Here is a 19,065-nt window from a genome sequence, read left to right as displayed (position 1 = left end):
CTTTTGAAAAAATCTTCTGAATGGTCTCCACCAACTTTTTGTTTACATGTTCGCATTCCTTTGTTTGAATGAGTGAGTGTGTTGTTTAAACTAACATAACTTGTTTACAGATATAGTTATATATTATTTATTTATATATATATAGATAGGTATTGTAGTAGCAACAGCAGACAAATAGGATGGGAGGATCATTAAACCGTCCAATGGTCGCAGATGCCTATAATGGTGGACCCGAAGACTTGTATAATGTATCTCCGTCATGGGCTGCCCAACCATCGGTCACTCATCGTAGGAATACACATCATCTTACACCATTTGAAATAAGAATGATGAGAAACGTTCAAGTATGAATCATCATGTTGCTTATTCTAAAGAGATAGATAGATAGATACTGATTCATTCATTCATCCCATAAATCTAGAGTTTGGACTTCTCAGTCAATGACAATCTATTACTTCGCGAGGATTTAGAGAGCAAGACGAGATATGTAAGATCAACAATGTGTTTGATTGAATGAATGAATGACCTAACATTCAATCACACGCACGACAAACACAGAAACACTTGAAGAAGACATTTGGTAAATGGATAATATGTCTTTCAATGGGCATTATAACAGGTTCAATAGCATACATACTAAAGACAACAGTTAATCATCTCCAAGGATGGAAGTTCTCCGTCGTTCAAAACTGTACGTCACTCCACTCTCAACCTTGATGTTCACCATCAATCACTAACCCATCACTCACACTCGATCGATCACACTCACTCACCACTCACATGATCAATCATTCCCACTCCACTCACTCAAAGTCATCACATCAGAATCACCGACATATGCCTTCCTATCATTCGCCGGAATCAACATGCTATATGCCGTCATCTCTTTGTTGATGGTGCTGAGCGCTGGCCCAATGGCTAGCTCTTCGGGTATCCCCGAGGTCAAGGGCTACTTGAATGGAGTCAAGGTGCCCAACTCACTGGGCTTCAAACCATTGTTTGGCAAGATCTTCTCGCTCATCATGTCGTACTCGAGTGGTCTGTTTGTCGGACCCGAAGGCCCCATGATCCACATTGGTTCGGCGATCGGTGCCGCCGTCAGCCAGTTCCGTGTGGCCTCACTGGGCTTCTATCCCAAGCTCTTTTTGCAGTACCAGAACGATCGCGACAAGCGTGACTTTGTCACGGTGGGCTCGGCCTCTGGTATCTCGGCGGCCTTTGGCGCACCGATTGGTGGCGTGCTGTTCTCGATCGAGGAGGCGTCGTCCTTTTGGTCGCGACAACTGACATGGCGAACATTCTTCTGTTGCATGATTGCGACGTTCACCACCAACTTCTTGCTGCAGGGTGTTGGCACGTCGCCTGACATGCGTGACTCTGGCATGCTCACCTTTGGATTCTCTCGTCTCTACCTCTACCGCTACTCAGAGCTCTTCTGCTTCTGCATCCTCGGTGTCATTGGAGGTCTATTCGGTGCCGCCTTTGTATTTCTAAACATACATCTCAACAAATGGCGAAGAGACTACCTCAAGAAGAATGCTCTCCTTCGTTCAATCGAGGTATGACAGCATCACTGGGAATCGTTCCGCTCACTCAATCAATCATACTCACTCATTCATTCATTCACTTAGGTTGTTGTTGTCATGATGGTCACTTCAATCATTTGTTTCTACTCTCCCTCACTCTTCCCATGTCGTTATCAATCAAACATTGTTGTTGAGCCATCAGTGTGCCAAGATCAAACCAATGCCGAGATGGAGCAGTTCTTCTGTCCAGTAAGTTTCCCCTCCCATCCTCCCATCCCATCCCCATCACTCACTCAATCAATCAATCAATCCTAGGATGGAATGTATAGTGAGATGGCATCATTGTTGTTTGTCAATCCTGATCAGGCGTTGAGAAGACTGTACTCTAGGACGTACAACACATTCACATTGCCAGTGTTGGTCGTGTTCACATTCATCTACTTCTTCCTCTCGATCATCACGTCAGGTCTCTGGGTGGCCGGTGGTCTGTTCGTACCAATGATGATGGTGGGCGCCGGCTTTGGCCGTTTCTTTGGCCAGGTGGTCAGCATGTACTTCTCAGGCATCGATCCAAGCATCTACGCACTCATTGGCACATCGGCAATGATGGCTGGCTATTGCAGAATGACTATATCACTGGTGGTCATCATGGTGGAGCTGACAGAGGGCACTCAATATCTCGTGCCACTCATCCTGGCTGTGATGATATCAAAGTGGGTGGGCGACTTCTTCAACGAATCGGTCTACGAGCATTTGATGGAGCTCAAGTACATCCCTTTCCTGCAGAGTCTGCCACCGCACTCCAAGGCCGCCAAGAAGGTGCCCGAGATCATGAAGCGCCAGGTGGTGGTGCTGCCTGAGATCTGCACTGTGCGCGTCTTGCTCGAGACTCTGCGAACCAACAATCACAACGGATACCCTGTGGTGTACACTGGCGAGAACGGATCGAAGCGACAGTACCGCGGACTGGTGTTGCGAAATACCATCCTCGTGCTCCTCAAGCACAGGATCTACTATCGCGGACTTGGTCGCGAGATCATCCTCGACGACAACTTTAGACACAAGCAGTTCATCAAGGAGACCTCCAAGAAGGCGCCCAAGATCGAGGATCTTGAGTTCCACAAGTATGAAGAGGAAAGACTGATCGACCTCAGGCCATGTATGTATCTCATTCATTCATTTAATCAATCATTCATGGTCAATCACTGACCTTTCCCTTTCCACTCCATTCGAACACAACAGATATGAACAGCTCAGGCATTACAATCCACGATACATTCTCCTACGTTGAAGCATACAAGTTGTTCAGAACAATGGGTCTGAGACACTTGGCAGTCAGTAAGTAGCCATGTCATGGATAACTACACAATGGCATTGTCCACAAACTAACAACTCCATTCACTCAATCAACAGTCGATATCAACAATGATGTTATTGGAATAGTTACAAGGAAGGATTTACTTTAATGGCTATCAACAAACAAACAAACAAACACATACTCCCCTCTCTCCCCAATACAACCTCTTCACATCTGTCTTTAACAGCATCCACGCTTCTCCTTGTACTTTGTCTGAATGGATATCTCAGTTGAGATCACTAAAGAGAATGAATGAGTTAGTTTGATTGGCGTCTGTGACTCACTGACTGTATGATACATACCCAACAATTGCTCCAAACAGATGCGAACGCCTGTCTTGGGGAAGTTAACAATGACTGGCTTGAGTCCTGCTGTGTCTTTAGAGTCCTCGCCACCACCTGGTGTCATACCATCGTACAATGGGTTGACTCCTCTTTCGTCATTTTGAGAGTACATAGGATTGGCGTTGGACATGGTGTTGTATTGTACCTGCATTTGCATCTGCATCTGCTCCTGTGGGGCACGTGCGCGACCACGTGCACTGCTTAGTTGGCGGACGCCCGACGTTCCATCCTCGTCAGAGGGCGCACCATACAGGTAGCTGACCTCCTTGATGTTGCCTGTGCATTTGTCGTATGAGTAGTCCTTGGGCAGGAACAGTGAAATGTACAGATGGCTGATGGGGATGTCGATCGATGGGAACTTGAGCGCCACTGTGCCAGAGTTATGAAGCTCAAGATCTTCTGTGTGCTTGTAGACAATGACGACCTGGAAGGGCTTCTGAATGCCCCTCTCAGTTCCACTTGACTTGTTCAAAGGTATCATCACAGTGCCATTCTCATCCAATGCTGGCTTGACTGCCTTTGAGTCAACAACTAATGTTTGATTAAGGAGTGAGTGGGTAAGTGGAATGGTTCCAGATTCATACATCATGTTGGCTCTGGAACTACTACATACTCGTTGACCAGATCTCGAATTGATGTGGAATGGTTACACGAATGTACTGTTGTTGTGTGTTACGGATGGAGAAGATTAACTTCTTGAGCAGTGATCCTTCGGAGCTCAGTGTCGCCAGATAGTGTGCCTTCTCACAGATGGCCACAAGTACGGGGAGGTCTGAATGCTTGGTGATCTTGATCTGCAGACGATACTTGGGATCCAGGAACTTGTAGGACAGGAGCAGAGGGCCGCTGGCCATGCGCGCCAGGGCCTCTGGCACCTCTGTCTTGTCAATCATGGTCAAACCATCGCGTGCAATGTGCTCCACCTCGACGTTTGCGGTCGACTCGCACACTAAGAATCCCTTCTCACGAGAGATCTCGCTTCCACGACATCTGACGCTTGGGATGGTGATCTCTCCAGAGGTCGACTCCATCTCAATCTCAGAGATGATATTGAATAGATAGTGGTCCTCCACTGGCGAGTTGAGGATGATCTTGAGCAGCTTCTCCGTGACCGCAGTCTTGGAGCCTGGTATGTCGATCAGTGGGGCGATGGGGAAGCACTCCCACTTCTTGATGTCGTAGCCCTCGACCGAGAGCACATTGAGGTGATTGCCAAGAATGATTTCGAATGATGATATCTGTCCAGAGATGACGCTGTACTTCATGCTGTTGTTGATCACTACCACACCCTCGCCAATTGAACACATGGTGTACTGTTGAACTGTGACCTTGGTTTGCTCTGCCTGCTTTGGTGGCAATGCTGCCGATGTTGGTGAGACAGTGGCACCTTCAGAGACACTTGCTTGGACCGCCTCGCCTGACTCAAAGTCTGTCCATTGTATCTTGATGTATGAGGCGGGTGGCACATTAGCCACAGACTTGGTGATGGTGACTCCATTCTCGATGGACTTCTCCTCCTTCTGTCCTTGCTCGGACACTGGGTCGATCTTGATCTGAACGTCCTTGGGCACAGAGATGGCCAACTTGTTGAATGTTGCCTTGGGTGAGGCAAAACCAAAGCCATTCTTCTTGGCGGTCAGGTAGTTGACCAGCACCTCGAGTTTGACGAGGTAGCGACCGGGTGCCTCGGCAAAGAATTTGTAGGCATTTTGCTCGACACCAATGCATGACAATTGATCAACATGTGATGGATTGTTGTTGGATATCTGGTCCGAATATAATACGGTGGATGACTTTAGTGCGATTGATGCTGGAAGCAATGTGATCTTCTGATCGGATGCGAAGACCAAAATGTCAAACTCACACAACAACTCTGTAGAATGTGATTGAGCGAAACCAACATAGTTTGCCTTCTCAATGGAGAATGCCTGGACACTAGTCTTTTGTTTATCCGTCAACAATCTATTCCACTCTGACAATGGTAGTTTAACATTAATCTTCTTTGCTAAAAAATGATTGATTGATTGATTGAATGATTGAGTGAGTGAGTGAGTCATGTGACCATGTCCAAATGATGGATTCAAACTTACACTCATCAGTTGGTATCAGTGTAGCATGGGAGGGTGCAGCAAATTGACTCTTGGCTTGAGCCTGCATCACGTCAGAGTCCCACATGTTGTCATTGTAATAACAATCTTGCTCCTCAATGGAGGACTTTGACTTTGAAAATACTTTCTTTGAGAATCCCATCTTTGACATATATAATTTAATGAATATCTAATATCTGTATGATTGACTATGTTGAATTGAATAAATGATTGAAATATGTGTGTTCATTCAATCAAACAGATGATGACCATTCATCAGAAGTCTGTTGTCCCCCACTAAAAGATCAATCTTAGTTTTTTCTTCAACTTTTGCACACAAAAAACTTTACTATTCCTTGAAGATTTAAATATCAATATATTATCTCAATCCAATCTTAGTCAGCGACATAGTAATAGACAAAGTATACTTTTGGAACAGATAAGTGAAAGTGATTAATCCATTATTTTAAGGTTGAATAATAATCGATAGATTTATTTATTGAGATGTGCAATTATTTGGTCTTCAAAATTCTTGTACGATTACTTTGGCTCTCACTTTGGTATACTTTGGTAATTATTAAGGCAGTCACAAAGTATACTTTGGAGATTTCTTTGACAATATCATTGGGTCTATTACTTACCAAAGTGTTCTTAAGGTCTTAATGTCAGTTAGAAGTTGAACAAACAACTCCTTGGGTGTCGGACTTTGAAGTTCTTGTGCGTTTTGCATAAAAAAAACTAACTGGTCATTCACACATTACTTCACTGACTGATCAAACACAACACACAATCACACAACTCATCAAATTCATTCACTTTCACAAGAACATTACTAGTAGTAGCAACTTTATATATATATACATACAATGTACGCAGGAAGAACGATCAATATCCTCAACAACAGACTCACGTCTTTCAAGAACTATAACTCGGCTGTCGTTGGCTCAGTCTCTGCCCCACTGTCTCATGTCTTTGATCAGCAGGAGCATCAGAGCCTGTTCCCAACGGCCAAGAATGCCGAGATGAGAATCGAGTCGCCAGGCCGTCGCCTCTTCTCCACCAAGCCATTCACCATGGTCGAGACCAAGCTCGAGGATGTTCACACCCCAAAGCGTCCAACCTCTCCACATCTCACCATCTACAAGCTGCCACTCCCAGCCATCCTCTCGATCACTCATCGTGCTACTGGTATTGCCATCGGTGTTGGTAAGTCTCAGTTGTAGTAGTAGTTGACTCAACACTCAATCACTCGTTCATTCACTCACATCAATCAATCAACTTGATCAACAACAGGTCTTGCTACATTGACAGGTCTCGCAGTGTTTGGCGCTCATGACGTCCCATTCTACATTCAACAGTTCAAGACTCTTTACCCAGAGCTCATCTACCCAACTAGATTCTTTGTCACCTTCCCATTGGTCTTCCATACTCTTGCTGGTGCTAGACATCTGGTATGTTGACAGACAAACAGAGACAGACAGACAGACAGATAGATATCGATTGTATTAACATCATTCTTTATATATATTAGTACTGGGATACACTGTTGAAGGGTATCAACACCAAGTCAGCAGAGGTCACTGGAATGGTCATTGTCGCTGCTTCAGTAGTTCTTTCATTGGCTGTTTCATTCATCGAGTTGGCTTCAGCCTAAATGAATGCGATTGATTGATTGATTATATAACAAATAACAACAACAACAGCAACAGTAACAAGCCTAACAGCAATCGAGATACACAATAAACCCAACTATGCACATTATGTTAACAAACAACAGACAAACATCAAAGTCAAGACAAGCGAACAGCGCCACACAGCCAAACTACCAAACTTCCACGAACAGACATTGGCAACAGACTAGACATTTTGGGTAACGCGAGGAATCGGAGTTTATTGATCAATCGCAGACCTCTGCTGGATTGGTCTTGTAAGTTATATATATATGAGATATGTCCACTGACACTCTAACTCTGTGGAGTGCCATTGGCCAATGGAGGAGGTAACTGTAAGTTATTGATGTTTGGATTATTAATGTTGTTGTTGTTGCTGTTAATATTATTGTTGTTGTTGTTGTTGTTGTTGTTGTTGTTGTTGTTGTTGTTGTTGTTGTTGTTGTTAATATTGTTGTTATTGCTAGAGTTTAGCAAGTTGTTGTTGTTGTTGTTGATGACATTGTTGTTGTTCAATACGATGTTCTCCTCGTTGAGAGTAAAGTTGACGTTCTTCCAACCAATGGCAGTCCTTCTCTCGTGCAGCTCCATGACACTCCTCTTGGTGATGTTGTTCCTGCTCGAGTAGGACAATGACACCTTTTGAAGGTCTTGGCAATTGAGGAACAATGCCTCGACAGTCTCCAGGGTGATCTTCATTGGACCCTTGTTCTGAGAGGAGCCTGGCTGTTGGTCACGCGACAGGTCGACGTTGGCCAACTTCTTGCAGTGTGTAGCGATCAACACCATTGAGTGGTCAGTGACCTCGACACATGCACACAGCCTCAGATTCTTCAGGTTGGCTGCGTACTCTGTCAGCTGCTTGATGTCGTCGTCGTTGACGTCTGTGTAGGAGAGATCGATATTGGTCAGCGTGTTTAGCAGACGGTATGGATTCTTGGGGAAGATGATTGGATGCAGGTTCTTGAAGCTGCCCAGGTTGAGTGTTGTCAGAGAGTGCAGTTGCTGAAGAACATGTTGTACGCTGGTTCTGGTGATCTTGTTGCAGCTGGCCAAGTTCAGATCCATCAATTGTGGACAATCGTTGATCAACTCCAACACGCCATGATCTGTAATGAGCTTGCAGCTCTTTAACGATATGAACTTCAACTTCTTGCATTGTCTTGTCAATGCCTTCAAGTCGTCATCACTCAAGTTGTTACTTGAACCTAGATCCATCGATGTGAAATGGGCTGGAAGTTTGGATAAGTTAGTCGACTGTTTGAAGTGTTTCCGCCCCCACAAGGTAGTGATGACTAGACTACTTACCACAATATGGTGCCAGAGTTCTGATGTCCCAACCAGAGATACCATTAAAGTTGAGGAAGGAGAGGTTGGTGTTCTTGATGATGTGGCAGATGCCTGTGGTGGTGATGTTCTCTACCTTGTGAAGGTTAATGGATTTCAACTTAACGGCACCATTAGCCAGCAGCTCCAGACACTCGTCGCTGGTGCGACCACCATCCATGTAGACCTGTTCGAGGTTGGGGCACTTGGCCACCAGTAGCTTGGACGTCTTCTCTGTCAGACGCAGGTTGTGAAGTCGGACCTCCTTGAGCTGTGGAGTGTGCGTGACAATGTAGTCGATCGTAGCTTGCTTGATAGATGGGTTGTTCAAGTTGATCATTCTGACCGACTGTAGACGCGCGGTAGACTCCATCGATTTGAGTGCGGCGATAATCTTCTTGCGGGGCATGTTGGAGTTCATCGCCAGATTCCTCCAGAGTGTGGCGTCGTAGCAGCACTCTTTGAAGCGCTTGTTGATTCGCGCCAGTATACAGAGTTCGGGTATAGTCATCCATTTGAGTATATAAATTATCAACTCTGTGCTCAGTTGGTTCATATAGTTTGGGTTCTTCTCTGCCTCTGACAATTCCAACTGCATTTGTTTCTCCAACATCGCCTTCTTCTTGGACCTAATTCCAAAACATGCAAATGCTTCCATCTTCATTATTTGTTTGATTAAATATTTGTAGTTGGAGTTAACTTGTTATTATTGTGAATGTTTGAATGATATTGTGATATGTCGTTGGAGTATATAATATATATTGATTGAATGATTGAATATATGTATATATATATATGGAGTGAATTACTGAGTATAGAAATACAGAATAAGGTCAAATGTTGGTTTGATAAGGTGGTCTGAATAAACCTGGAAATATTGCTATTACTTAATATGCTGTTGTTGTTGAAGTATATAATTATAAATTATAAATATATATTAATGTATATGTATCAATGTCTTAAATTGGATACTGATCCCTATCTTGCTCAATCACCTATCACTCTCTTTAAACTTTAAAAATATTAATATGTGAATGGTCAACTAGATTGGATGGATGGAATGGATGGATGGTTGGATGTGAGTTAGTTAGTGATTGATTGATTGATCGATTGATGGATTGATGGATGGATGTATGGTCAATAATTGAGTGTATGAATGAATGAATGAATGAATGAACAGTGTTGTTGATCCAACGGGTGTTAGGAGTGAATGAGTGAGTGGTCGTGATTGTGTTGCGAAACACCAACAAGTGTTGTTATGAGTGAATGAGTGTGTGGTGACTGAATTGAGTTGAGTTGAGTTGATGTGGATGGATTGGATTGATTGATTGATGGTTGCCTGGAGGGTGTGTCCAGCCGGGTAGTGGTGTGGGTGGATGTCGTACCCGAGTGTTTTGGCAGTGCAAGTGCAGTGATTATTATACCTGATAGTAATAGTAGTAATAGTAGTAGTGTAGTAGTACTTGTAGTAGTAGACGGGTTTTTTGATTGAAACTTAATTATTATTGTTGTTGTTATTGAATAATATTTGTAGACAGAAACACTAAATATGATGCTCCTGTTTGTTGCTTTGATTATAATGACAATTAAACAACAAACATCACCCTTACCTTAGTTCCATTCAGAGTGTTGAGTTGGTGGTGATAGTGGTGGAGAGTGATCCGCAACATAGAGAACAATCACACAAATAACAGAACACACACACATACACACATCACACATATGTATCTTGAGATACACACACACCACCACTACTCTAACACTTCCATCACAATCACACAAACACTCACACACCCGTCTGATATGTGGAAAGGCATGTGTGTGAGTGTGGAATGGTAAGTTAATTTTCGTCAACATGCTTTAGGTCCTGTTTATTCCTTATTGACAACTAACAAACATACACATAAGTGGATGATGGATGGTGGGAGTGTGTATGTATGAGCTGCAGCAGCAGCAGGTACACATTGATGACATGGCACACAAATAAGCAAAGCATAGATGGATGGATGATTAAGTGATTAATTAAGTGATGAAGTGGTGGTTATAGGTGGTTCAAGGTGAAGTTGCAACTATTAACAACTTGTCAAGTCTTATTATTGCCTGATATGGATAGACTCGGGTCATTCTGTCACTCACACACTTCTAACTCTACTACTACTCTTACAATGACAACTACTACTTATACAAATTACTTAAATGTGCTTTGTTCTACTATTGTTTCATTAAAGTGTCATTGCCACTGTGGTTCTTTTAACAATTCAGAACAATAAATAAACGTTTGGTTTAAGTTGAATGATTGATTGATTGATTGTTCTCCGAGACATACCGTTGTCGTAACTATACTCAAATATACTGATCGTTATTACATTGATAATCTATTATTATCTTTTCACTCTACATATACTAATCCAGAGGAGATACCGACATGTTTAATAAATATTAATAATGTCATTGTCAGTTTGAATGGTTTATTAATTACTATTCATTGTTTCATATACTTATGAAAGGACCACCACATTGTACCATCGCGAGGACCAACACCCACTTACTGTTAATGGTTGTAAAGACTAGATTGAGAAGTAATGGATCATCATTATTATTAAAATTATTTTTATCCAAATTAGGTCATCCAACTTTTTGTTTTGGACATCCCATTGAATCAACAACTTCAACTGAATTGGACACAATGATGTGAATGAATAAACAAAGATTTACTACCTCTTTTAGTATTAATGCAATATGATTATTTAATGTAATAATATATGTTTGATTGATTGATTGATTGATTGTTGAACAAGTTTAGTTTAGTTGTCAATGATACATTTGAGAACATCACCTTGAGAGATAATTCTTGATGCTCTTTTGTTGTCATCCAACATGTACACTCTATGAACTTTGGTCAACAAATATTTCTCCAACAAGTCCTCGAATGTAGTTGATCCTTGTACTTGGACAACAGAGCTCAACTAATATTAAATGTATGTTATGTTAATAACTCTAAAATTATTAACCAAACTAAATATAGGCAATATACATACATGCTCATTCTCTGTTGGATCCTTTGGTATCATGTTAAGGAATGTTCTTACAGTGAGTTGGAGTCTGCTGGCAAAGGTGCCCTCAGGTCCAATCATCTTGATATCAGAGGCACTGATGTTGCCAACGATAGTACCATCTTCAATGATTACAGCCACAGCACTGATTTTCTTTTCTTTCATTATCTTGAAAGCATCCAAAACAGCGGATTCCTCTGTGACACCGATCACCTCACTAGTACCCAAACTCTCCATCTTGGAAAGAGTACTTCTAAGTAGTTTAGGGTCAATCTCTCGAAGGTTATCATTGATATAACCAATCACTCTTGATTGTGTCAAGATGGATACCATATTTCCTTCAGAGTCAATTACAGGTAAACGATGGACATTCCATTTCACCATTAGTTCAACAGCATTCAAAAGTGATGCTCTTGACTCAACTGCACGGTATGGATTCCTTCCAGAGGCATCTTAACGCGTAATGGTTAGTATCTATCTTAAAATGATATTGATAGATTGATATTAACAAACATACCGCATATATCTCCACACTTTGTATTGTTGAATATATCCTTTACGGCTAATATGTTGTCGACATTGTCCAACTTGTCTGATAACTGATCCAAACAGAAAGTTGTAATATCAATCATATCCAAGAATCTGTTGAATACTCTATGTTCTACATCAAATACTGGCACTGACAAAATATGCTTCTCTGTCATCAACTTTATAGCAGTGGCTACACTATCAGTTGACCTTACAGTATACAATTGTGAAGCATCATTTGGTACAATACTTCCAACTGTACACATAAACTTATTATTATTTCCAGTCATTATTAATTAATATATTAATATAATATTATATGTATTTATATATATAATAGTTATGTTAGGTAATGATTGATCTTTAATGAGTGAGAATGATAGTGCGAGTCAGAGTGTCATTCATTCATTGATGTTGTTGAAGTTGAATCCAAATGAAGTAATACAACCCCACACGACACTCTACACTACACACACAACACAAATAAAACACATCACCTCGCGTCTACACACACAAACATACAATCAATCTGTCAAACAAACCAGGCATCCCTTTTTTGGATAAACACAGCCAGGTGATGGTCGTTTTCCAACTTACAATCTCTGGGCGAGTGCGGTTCGCGCATGATCCATCACTTGTTTTACTCATTTATAAACGTTGGATCCAGTAATCCAGGGATTAGGACAAAGTTAAAAAACAAACACTGTTTTATGATGTTGTTGACATGTAATGATCATCTTAGGCCAACATTGGATCATTCCCACTGGTACTGGCAACACCACCATCATTGCCATTAATATTCGAGTTGTTGAGATTGTTGATATTGTTGATGATGTTGTTTGCAGCAGCCCTGTTTGCTATCGCTCTTTCTTTCATTTGTCGCTCCTTCTCCTCGTCTCGGGCTTGCTTGATGTTATTATTCAGTTTGTCGTACATCAACTCATCCTTCTTGGACACTGATGGCTTGGTGCGCGTCAGTGCATAGACAAAGTCGTCCATCGATACCATTGGCTTGATTGAATCGCCACGACTCTTTTCGCCATGTCCATTGATCTTCTCGATCTCAAACACCTTGTCCAAGGCAGACATGGCCGCCTCCTTGACCAGCAATGACAGATCAGCACCACTGAACGCGTGGCATCTGCTGTCATGACCGATCGCTGCCAAGTCGACGTCGCTGCCCAGCGGTATCTTGGATGTGACGGTCTTGAGGATCTCCACGCGCTCCTCTGGCGTTGGCAGCGGCACATAGAGCAGCTTGTCAAGTCGACCGGGTCTGAGCATGGCCGTATCGATGATGTCTGGTCTGTTGGTGGCGGCCACGATGAACACCTCTGATCGCTTCTCCAATCCATCCATCTCTGTTAGCAGTTGGTTGACTACACGCTCCGTTGCTTGACTACCCTCTGATCCTCTCTTTGGCGCCAGTGCATCAAACTCATCAAAGAATATAACGCATGGAGCTGAGGCTGATGCCCTCTGGAACACCTGTCGCACGGCCCTCTCTGACTCTCCAACATACTTGTTCAACAACTCTGGTCCCTTTACAGATATAAAGTTTGCCTCTGTTTGATTGATTGATGTATGGGTGGTCAGTCGCGATGCAAGCAAGACAGAGTGATTGGATTGAATGGATACTTACGACATTCGTTGGCGATGGCCTTGGCGAGGAGGGTCTTACCACAACCTGGTGGTCCGTACATGAGAACACCAGCGGGCGAGGTGATACCAACTCCCTTGTATGTTCCAGGGAATTGGATTGGTCTGAGGATGGTCTTGGTCAACTCCTCGCGTATAGGGTTCAATGCTCCGATGTCATCCCACGTGACGTTTGGTATTGTTGCAAAGCCCTCACGCTTAGCCGATGGCTGCACCTTCTTGACTGCCTTCCTAAAGTCCACCATCTCTATATACATGCTGTTCATCTGCTCGGGGGTCATTGGCTGCTTCAACTTCTTGATAAAGTCTGCGATTGATACCTGTGGCTGATCCTTCTGATCCTTCGGTTGTTGACCATCCTGCTGGGCATCGGCATTGACCATCTGAGTGAACACTCTGTTGATGGGAGAATGTGGCGGCCTCCTTGGCCAGGAGGTTGATGTCCGGCTCCGACATAGCCTGGCGTCAGGGAGGCGATCTCCTCATAGTCAAAGCCGGCGGGCAGTCTCATTCGCTTGGTGATCACTCTGAGTATCATCTCGCGAGAGAGTTTGTCGGGGACACCCAGCGCAATCTCCTTGTCGAACCTGCCTCCCATCCTCAGCGCAGTGTCGATTGATTCTGGTCTGTTTGTTGCACCAATCACAATGATGTGTCCTGTCTTGCCAGTGTCGGATGAGTTGTTGGCATCGTTGCCATTCTCTGTCTCGCCATTGTCATTGCCACCATTGTCCCTTGATTGGGTGTAGTTGCTGTTGCTCGATGCAGACCTCATGTTTAGCGAGTCCATGCAGGTGAGCAGTTGCGCCACGATTCGACGCTCCATCTCTTTGGAAGCATTCTCACGTCTTGGTGCAATGGCATCGATCTCGTCGATGAATACAATGCATGGTGCCTGCTCCTGAGCCGATGCGAACAACGAGCGAATCTTGGCCTCTGACTCACCCGACATGCCACTGGCAATCTCTGGCGCAGAGATTGCGATCAAAGGCACTTTGAGCTCGCCAGCAATGGCGTTAGCTAGCAACGTCTTTCCACAACCGGGTGGGCCGTGCAAGAGGATGCCGCGGGGCGGGTCGACGCCAAGATGTCTGTATATCTCTGGATGACACATGGGGAATTCGATCTGCTCTCTGATCTCCTTGATCACCGAGTCGATGCCACCCACATTAGACAGGTCGACCGAGGGGATGATACCAATCTTTGTCATGTTGCCACCTGTGTTCAAGCTTGGTGCGCCAGCTGGCCTCAGACGTCTCATACGCTTCTGTGGATCTGATGACGATGATGGTGTCTGTGGCACAGACACCGAAGTATTGTTGTTGTTGTTTGCGCTGTTGTCTGTGTCGTTCTTTGCTGGTGATGAGGTGGCGTTCAACGCCTCTCTGGGTCGTTTGCCAAGTGGATTGAGGCTTACGCCAGCCATGCCATTTCCTGCATCCTTTACACCAAATATTGTTGATGGAGGTGTTGTTGGAGGTGTTGTCGAAGGTGTCGTAGTCTGTGACTTTGTCGTCGTATTCTTTGTATAATTTGATAACAACGCTTGATTCATTGAGTTGTTTGCTTTGGTCTTCTGTTGCTTTGTAGTTGACTATGTTGGGTTAGATTGGGTACTCGCGCGCTAGTTGAGACGGTCGCGACTACATACTGTTCCGACGTATTCAACGTCACTATCATTGTCTTCAATCATTCTATCGCCATTGTTGTTATTGTCAACTGATCCACCATTCTCTTGTACTTGATCAACTGTAGCATCACCATCAATATACTCATCATCAACTGATCCATCAACAGACTTCATAATAATCTCGATTGCTAAGTCACATTTGTTAGTTTGTTAGGTTTGATTGATCGAATGAGTTGAATGAATGACAATGAACATACCTCTCTCAACTTGAGTCAAGAATGGTTTATAAGGCTTTCTGTTATACTCTGAGAAGTGTGATCGCAGTCTTGTAGCAATAGTATCTGCATCCAAGTATGCGTTGTTTGAGAAGTCCAAGCTCTCAATACGTTCCAATAACTTATTATCATACAATGATGATTTCTTCAATACCTTATTGACCATCTTTGTTCCTTTGTTTGTTGTTTATAATATTATATTATATGTGTGATTGGTTGATGATCAATGTAATGAATAAATGAATGAATACAATCAACATTCAGGTAGACGACTCGTCAAATTTGTCGTTTTATTTGTGAATTTTTAATTAATTTAATTAAAATGGTATTGATCAAGGCGAAGTCTCAATAACTCGGATAATATATGTTTTTTATCAATCAATATTGATATAAATAATATCCTAATATATATATTAATATCCTCAAAGTTAAATGAGTTCATTGGACTCACAATATATATTCCAAAGTGATCACTTTGGAATGAATGAATAATAATAATAATAATAATTCTTTGATTGATCTTCATCAATGATAAATATATACTTGCCTCATAGTAATAATAATGGGAATGAGAATGGGAAATGCCTTATGATCAAGATATTTGATTGCTTCTTGGATTGATCATTCTAAAGTTCAAACGAACTTGTGTTCTATGCCAAAATCAAAGTTTTGATTTGATTGGTGTGTTGCCCAACAAGTAAGCTGAACACGTTGAGTACCCCGTTGATTACATCGAGTCTTCACCTCTCAGGCACTACTTTGACATCATTCAATTAGTTCGTCGACGTTGCATCGCATCTCCCTCAACTAATCTCGCGCACTCATTCCAATTCCTAGGTACAACCAACATCAAACAATGTTGCAAAGTTCTAAACTCTTTACTCTTTCCGTAAGTTCCTTCTTCCGGCACAGTCGGTCCTCCTGAGCACACACTATAATTCAAAGGTACCCTGGTTGTTGACGTTGCACGTTTTAAACTAGGTAAAGATGGGGCAGGGTCACTCCACTCCCTCCCACTCATATAATACACTTCATTATTATTATTATGTTAATGACCATATTCTGTACAGGGGCGCCACCCAGTCGATCATGGTCTTGGCATCGGCGGCGAAGTCGACGAGGCTTTCACAGCCTCACATGACTGACTGCCTATGTGTTCAAACAAATCGAATGCATTCAGAACATTGGTCGAACCACGATTACCGGGGACCTCTTCAGTCCCACCCCAAACATTGTGAGCTTCCACCGCGTTCCTATATTTATCACAGGTCCATGGTTGATCCTTCTTCATTCATTCATTTATTTATTCATTTATTTCATTCATCAATCATTCCAACTAACAATCAATAACAAAGAAACAAATATATATAATAATTAATTAATTATGGGATTTAATAATAATATTGTATTGCCAATACTGTTGGTGTTGGCAATGACCACGGCCACATTGGCTATTGGTACGGGTAGACATAGACCAAGCATTTCACCAAATCACAGTGCGAACAGTACCACAAGCTTCACCACCGGAAATGGTACCACGACAAGCTGGAACAGTACCACAGGTCAGGCCACTACTGGCAACTGGACATCAGGCTCAACCACAACTGGCAACTGGACCACTGGCTCCACTGGCCCAGCCACCACCGGTAACTGGACATCTGGCTCAACCACAACTGGTAACTGGACATCTGGCCCAGCCACCACCGGCAACTGGACATCTGGCTCAACCACAACTGGCAACTGGACCTCGGGTCCATCAACCACTGGCAACTGGACCACTGGTTCCACTGGCCCAGCCACTACCGGCAACTGGACATCTGGCTCAACCACAACTGGTAACTGGACATCCGGCCCAGCCACTACCGGCAACTGGACAACTGGCTCAACCACCACAACTGGTAACTGGACATCGGGTCCATACACAACTGGCAATTGGACCACGAGTTCATCTACCACTGGCAACTGGACCACTGGCTCCACTGGTCCAGCCACTACCGGCAACTGGACAACTGGTTCCACAACCACAACTGGTAACTGGACATCGGGTCCATACACCACTGGCAATTGGACCACGGGTTCATCTACCACCGGTAACTGGACAACTGGCTCCACCACCACAACTGGTAACTGGACCACGGGCCCATACACCACTGGCAACTGGACCACTGGTTCGTCTACCACTGGTAACTGGACCACCGGATCAACTGGCAACTGGACTTCTGGTTCATCCACTACCGGATCTACTGGTAACTGGACTGGCTCATCCACTACTGGCAACTCGACTTCTGGTTCATCCACCACCGGATCTACTGGAAACTGGACTGGTTCGTCCACTACTGGCAACTGGACATCCGGTTCATCAACCTCAGGAAACTGGACTTCGGGTACTACCACTTCTGGAAACTGGACAACAGGATCTACTGGTTGGACCTCAGGATCAACCTCTGGCAACTGGACCTCAGGATCATCAACCTCTGGCAACTGGAGCTCGGGATCATCAACTACTGGAAACTGGACCGGCTCAGGATCATCTGGTAACTGGACTGGTTCGTCCACCACCGGCTCTACTGGATGGACTTCAGGAACAACATCCGGCAACTGGACTGGTTCTGGTTCCTCCGCCACATCTGGAAACTGGACAGGTTCATCGACCACTTGGACTGGCACTTCCGGCAACTGGACCGGATCATCTACCTCGGGTTCTGGAAACTGGACCACATCAGGCACAACTGGAAACTGGACAACTGGTTGGACCACATCCGGCTCCACTGGTAACTGGTCATCGAACGCCACTACCTCCGCCTCGACCGGTCAATCAAGCTCATCATACACTACCACTCAACAATCTACCACTCAACATAGCACTTCTGCTCAGTCCACCACTGCCCAGTCTACATCTGGCTCTGGATACTCGACCACCGCTCAAACCACCACTGGTCACACCATCAGCTCATGGTCCACCACCAAGCAATCATCAACTTACGTAGGCAATGACAATGTTGAAACCCTCTGTGAGCCAAATGACGACGACTGCATTGCCAGAGAGGCAAAGATGTCGCACTCATGTAAGTATACCCAACATTGATTGAGTGAATGTTTGATTGAACGTAGAACTAATAACTTTTCAAACACTTTAGCATCTGCAAGCAATGTTAGAAGCGCTGGAATGATTGTTGGAGGAGTGATTGTTATGTCTCTGCTGTGGTAACACTTCCATCATCAGCCATTCATACTTTATACACGCAAACATCAATCAAACAATCAATAAACCTATCACCAAAGCAATTCATGTACTTACTATATGTTAGCATTGGTTGATCAACATAGTTGATGGATGTTTAACATATGATTGAGTTGTTTTCTTTGTTCAAAGTAAACAAATGTCAAACTTGGGAGTCAACCTTTCAATTTCCAAATCAGGATATTTTCGTGTGAGGTTGATGATGATCCAAAGTCAAAAAATTACCAAATCGGGAAAAACCAATGGAGTGATGAGGGAAGAGACACAACCATTCCATCAATATTTCAATAAAGGTCTTCTTTGACTATTCATGAGTTTGATTAAAGAGACAAGTGTCATCAATTATCATTGATAGAGATAATAAAACAG

The 19,065-nt window shown here is 43.5% G+C and overlaps 6 protein-coding genes across 6 annotated transcripts; 3 read left to right on the top strand and 3 right to left on the bottom strand.

Annotated features, from left to right (window-relative positions):
• Nucleotides 1-245: 245 nt before the first annotated feature.
• Nucleotides 246-2,992, top strand: SAMD00019534_106870 (hypothetical protein; the record flags this gene model as incomplete). Its single annotated transcript, XM_012894122.1, has 8 exons — nt 246-344; nt 422-487; nt 559-691; nt 814-1,559; nt 1,632-1,775; nt 1,842-2,685; nt 2,769-2,864; nt 2,940-2,992. Coding segments are annotated over 8 exons (2,181 nt in total), but the record flags the coding sequence as incomplete, so codon positions are not given.
• A 71-nt stretch (nt 2,993-3,063) lies between these two features.
• On the bottom strand, nt 3,064-5,486 carry SAMD00019534_106860 (hypothetical protein; the record flags this gene model as incomplete). The annotated part of the gene is made up of 4 exons (XM_012894121.1): nt 3,064-3,122; nt 3,186-3,758; nt 3,841-5,232; nt 5,318-5,486. The coding sequence occupies 4 exons, from the start codon at nt 5,484-5,486 to the stop codon at nt 3,064-3,066; spliced, it is 2,193 nt and encodes a 730-aa protein (XP_012749575.1).
• A 694-nt stretch (nt 5,487-6,180) lies between these two features.
• Nucleotides 6,181-6,968, top strand: SAMD00019534_106850 (hypothetical protein; the record flags this gene model as incomplete). The annotated part of the gene is made up of 3 exons (XM_012894120.1): nt 6,181-6,520; nt 6,608-6,765; nt 6,846-6,968. 3 exons carry the CDS (start codon nt 6,181-6,183, stop codon nt 6,966-6,968), a joined length of 621 nt encoding a protein of 206 aa, XP_012749574.1.
• Nucleotides 6,969-7,281: 313 nt separating this feature from the next.
• SAMD00019534_106840 (hypothetical protein) lies at nt 7,282-8,974 on the bottom strand (the record flags this gene model as incomplete). The annotated part of the gene is made up of 2 exons (XM_012894119.1): nt 7,282-8,216; nt 8,293-8,974. Coding segments are annotated over 2 exons (1,617 nt in total), but the record flags the coding sequence as incomplete, so codon positions are not given.
• A 2,143-nt stretch (nt 8,975-11,117) lies between these two features.
• Nucleotides 11,118-12,181, bottom strand: SAMD00019534_106830 (hypothetical protein; the record flags this gene model as incomplete). Its single annotated transcript, XM_012894118.1, has 3 exons — nt 11,118-11,276; nt 11,349-11,815; nt 11,881-12,181. Coding segments are annotated over 3 exons (927 nt in total), but the record flags the coding sequence as incomplete, so codon positions are not given.
• Nucleotides 12,182-16,887: 4,706 nt separating this feature from the next.
• SAMD00019534_106820 (hypothetical protein) lies at nt 16,888-18,663 on the top strand (the record flags this gene model as incomplete). Its single annotated transcript, XM_012894117.1, has 2 exons — nt 16,888-18,520; nt 18,593-18,663. 2 exons carry the CDS (start codon nt 16,888-16,890, stop codon nt 18,661-18,663), a joined length of 1,704 nt encoding a protein of 567 aa, XP_012749571.1.
• Between the last annotated feature and the right edge of the window lie 402 nt (nt 18,664-19,065).

Source organism: Acytostelium subglobosum (genome assembly GCF_000787575.1).
Source record: "Acytostelium subglobosum LB1 DNA, scaffold: scaffold28, whole genome shotgun sequence".
NCBI lineage: Eukaryota > Evosea > Eumycetozoa > Acytosteliales > Acytosteliaceae > Acytostelium > Acytostelium subglobosum.
Note: the sequence above shows the minus strand (reverse complement) of the source record. Positions and strands in the feature narration are given on the sequence as shown.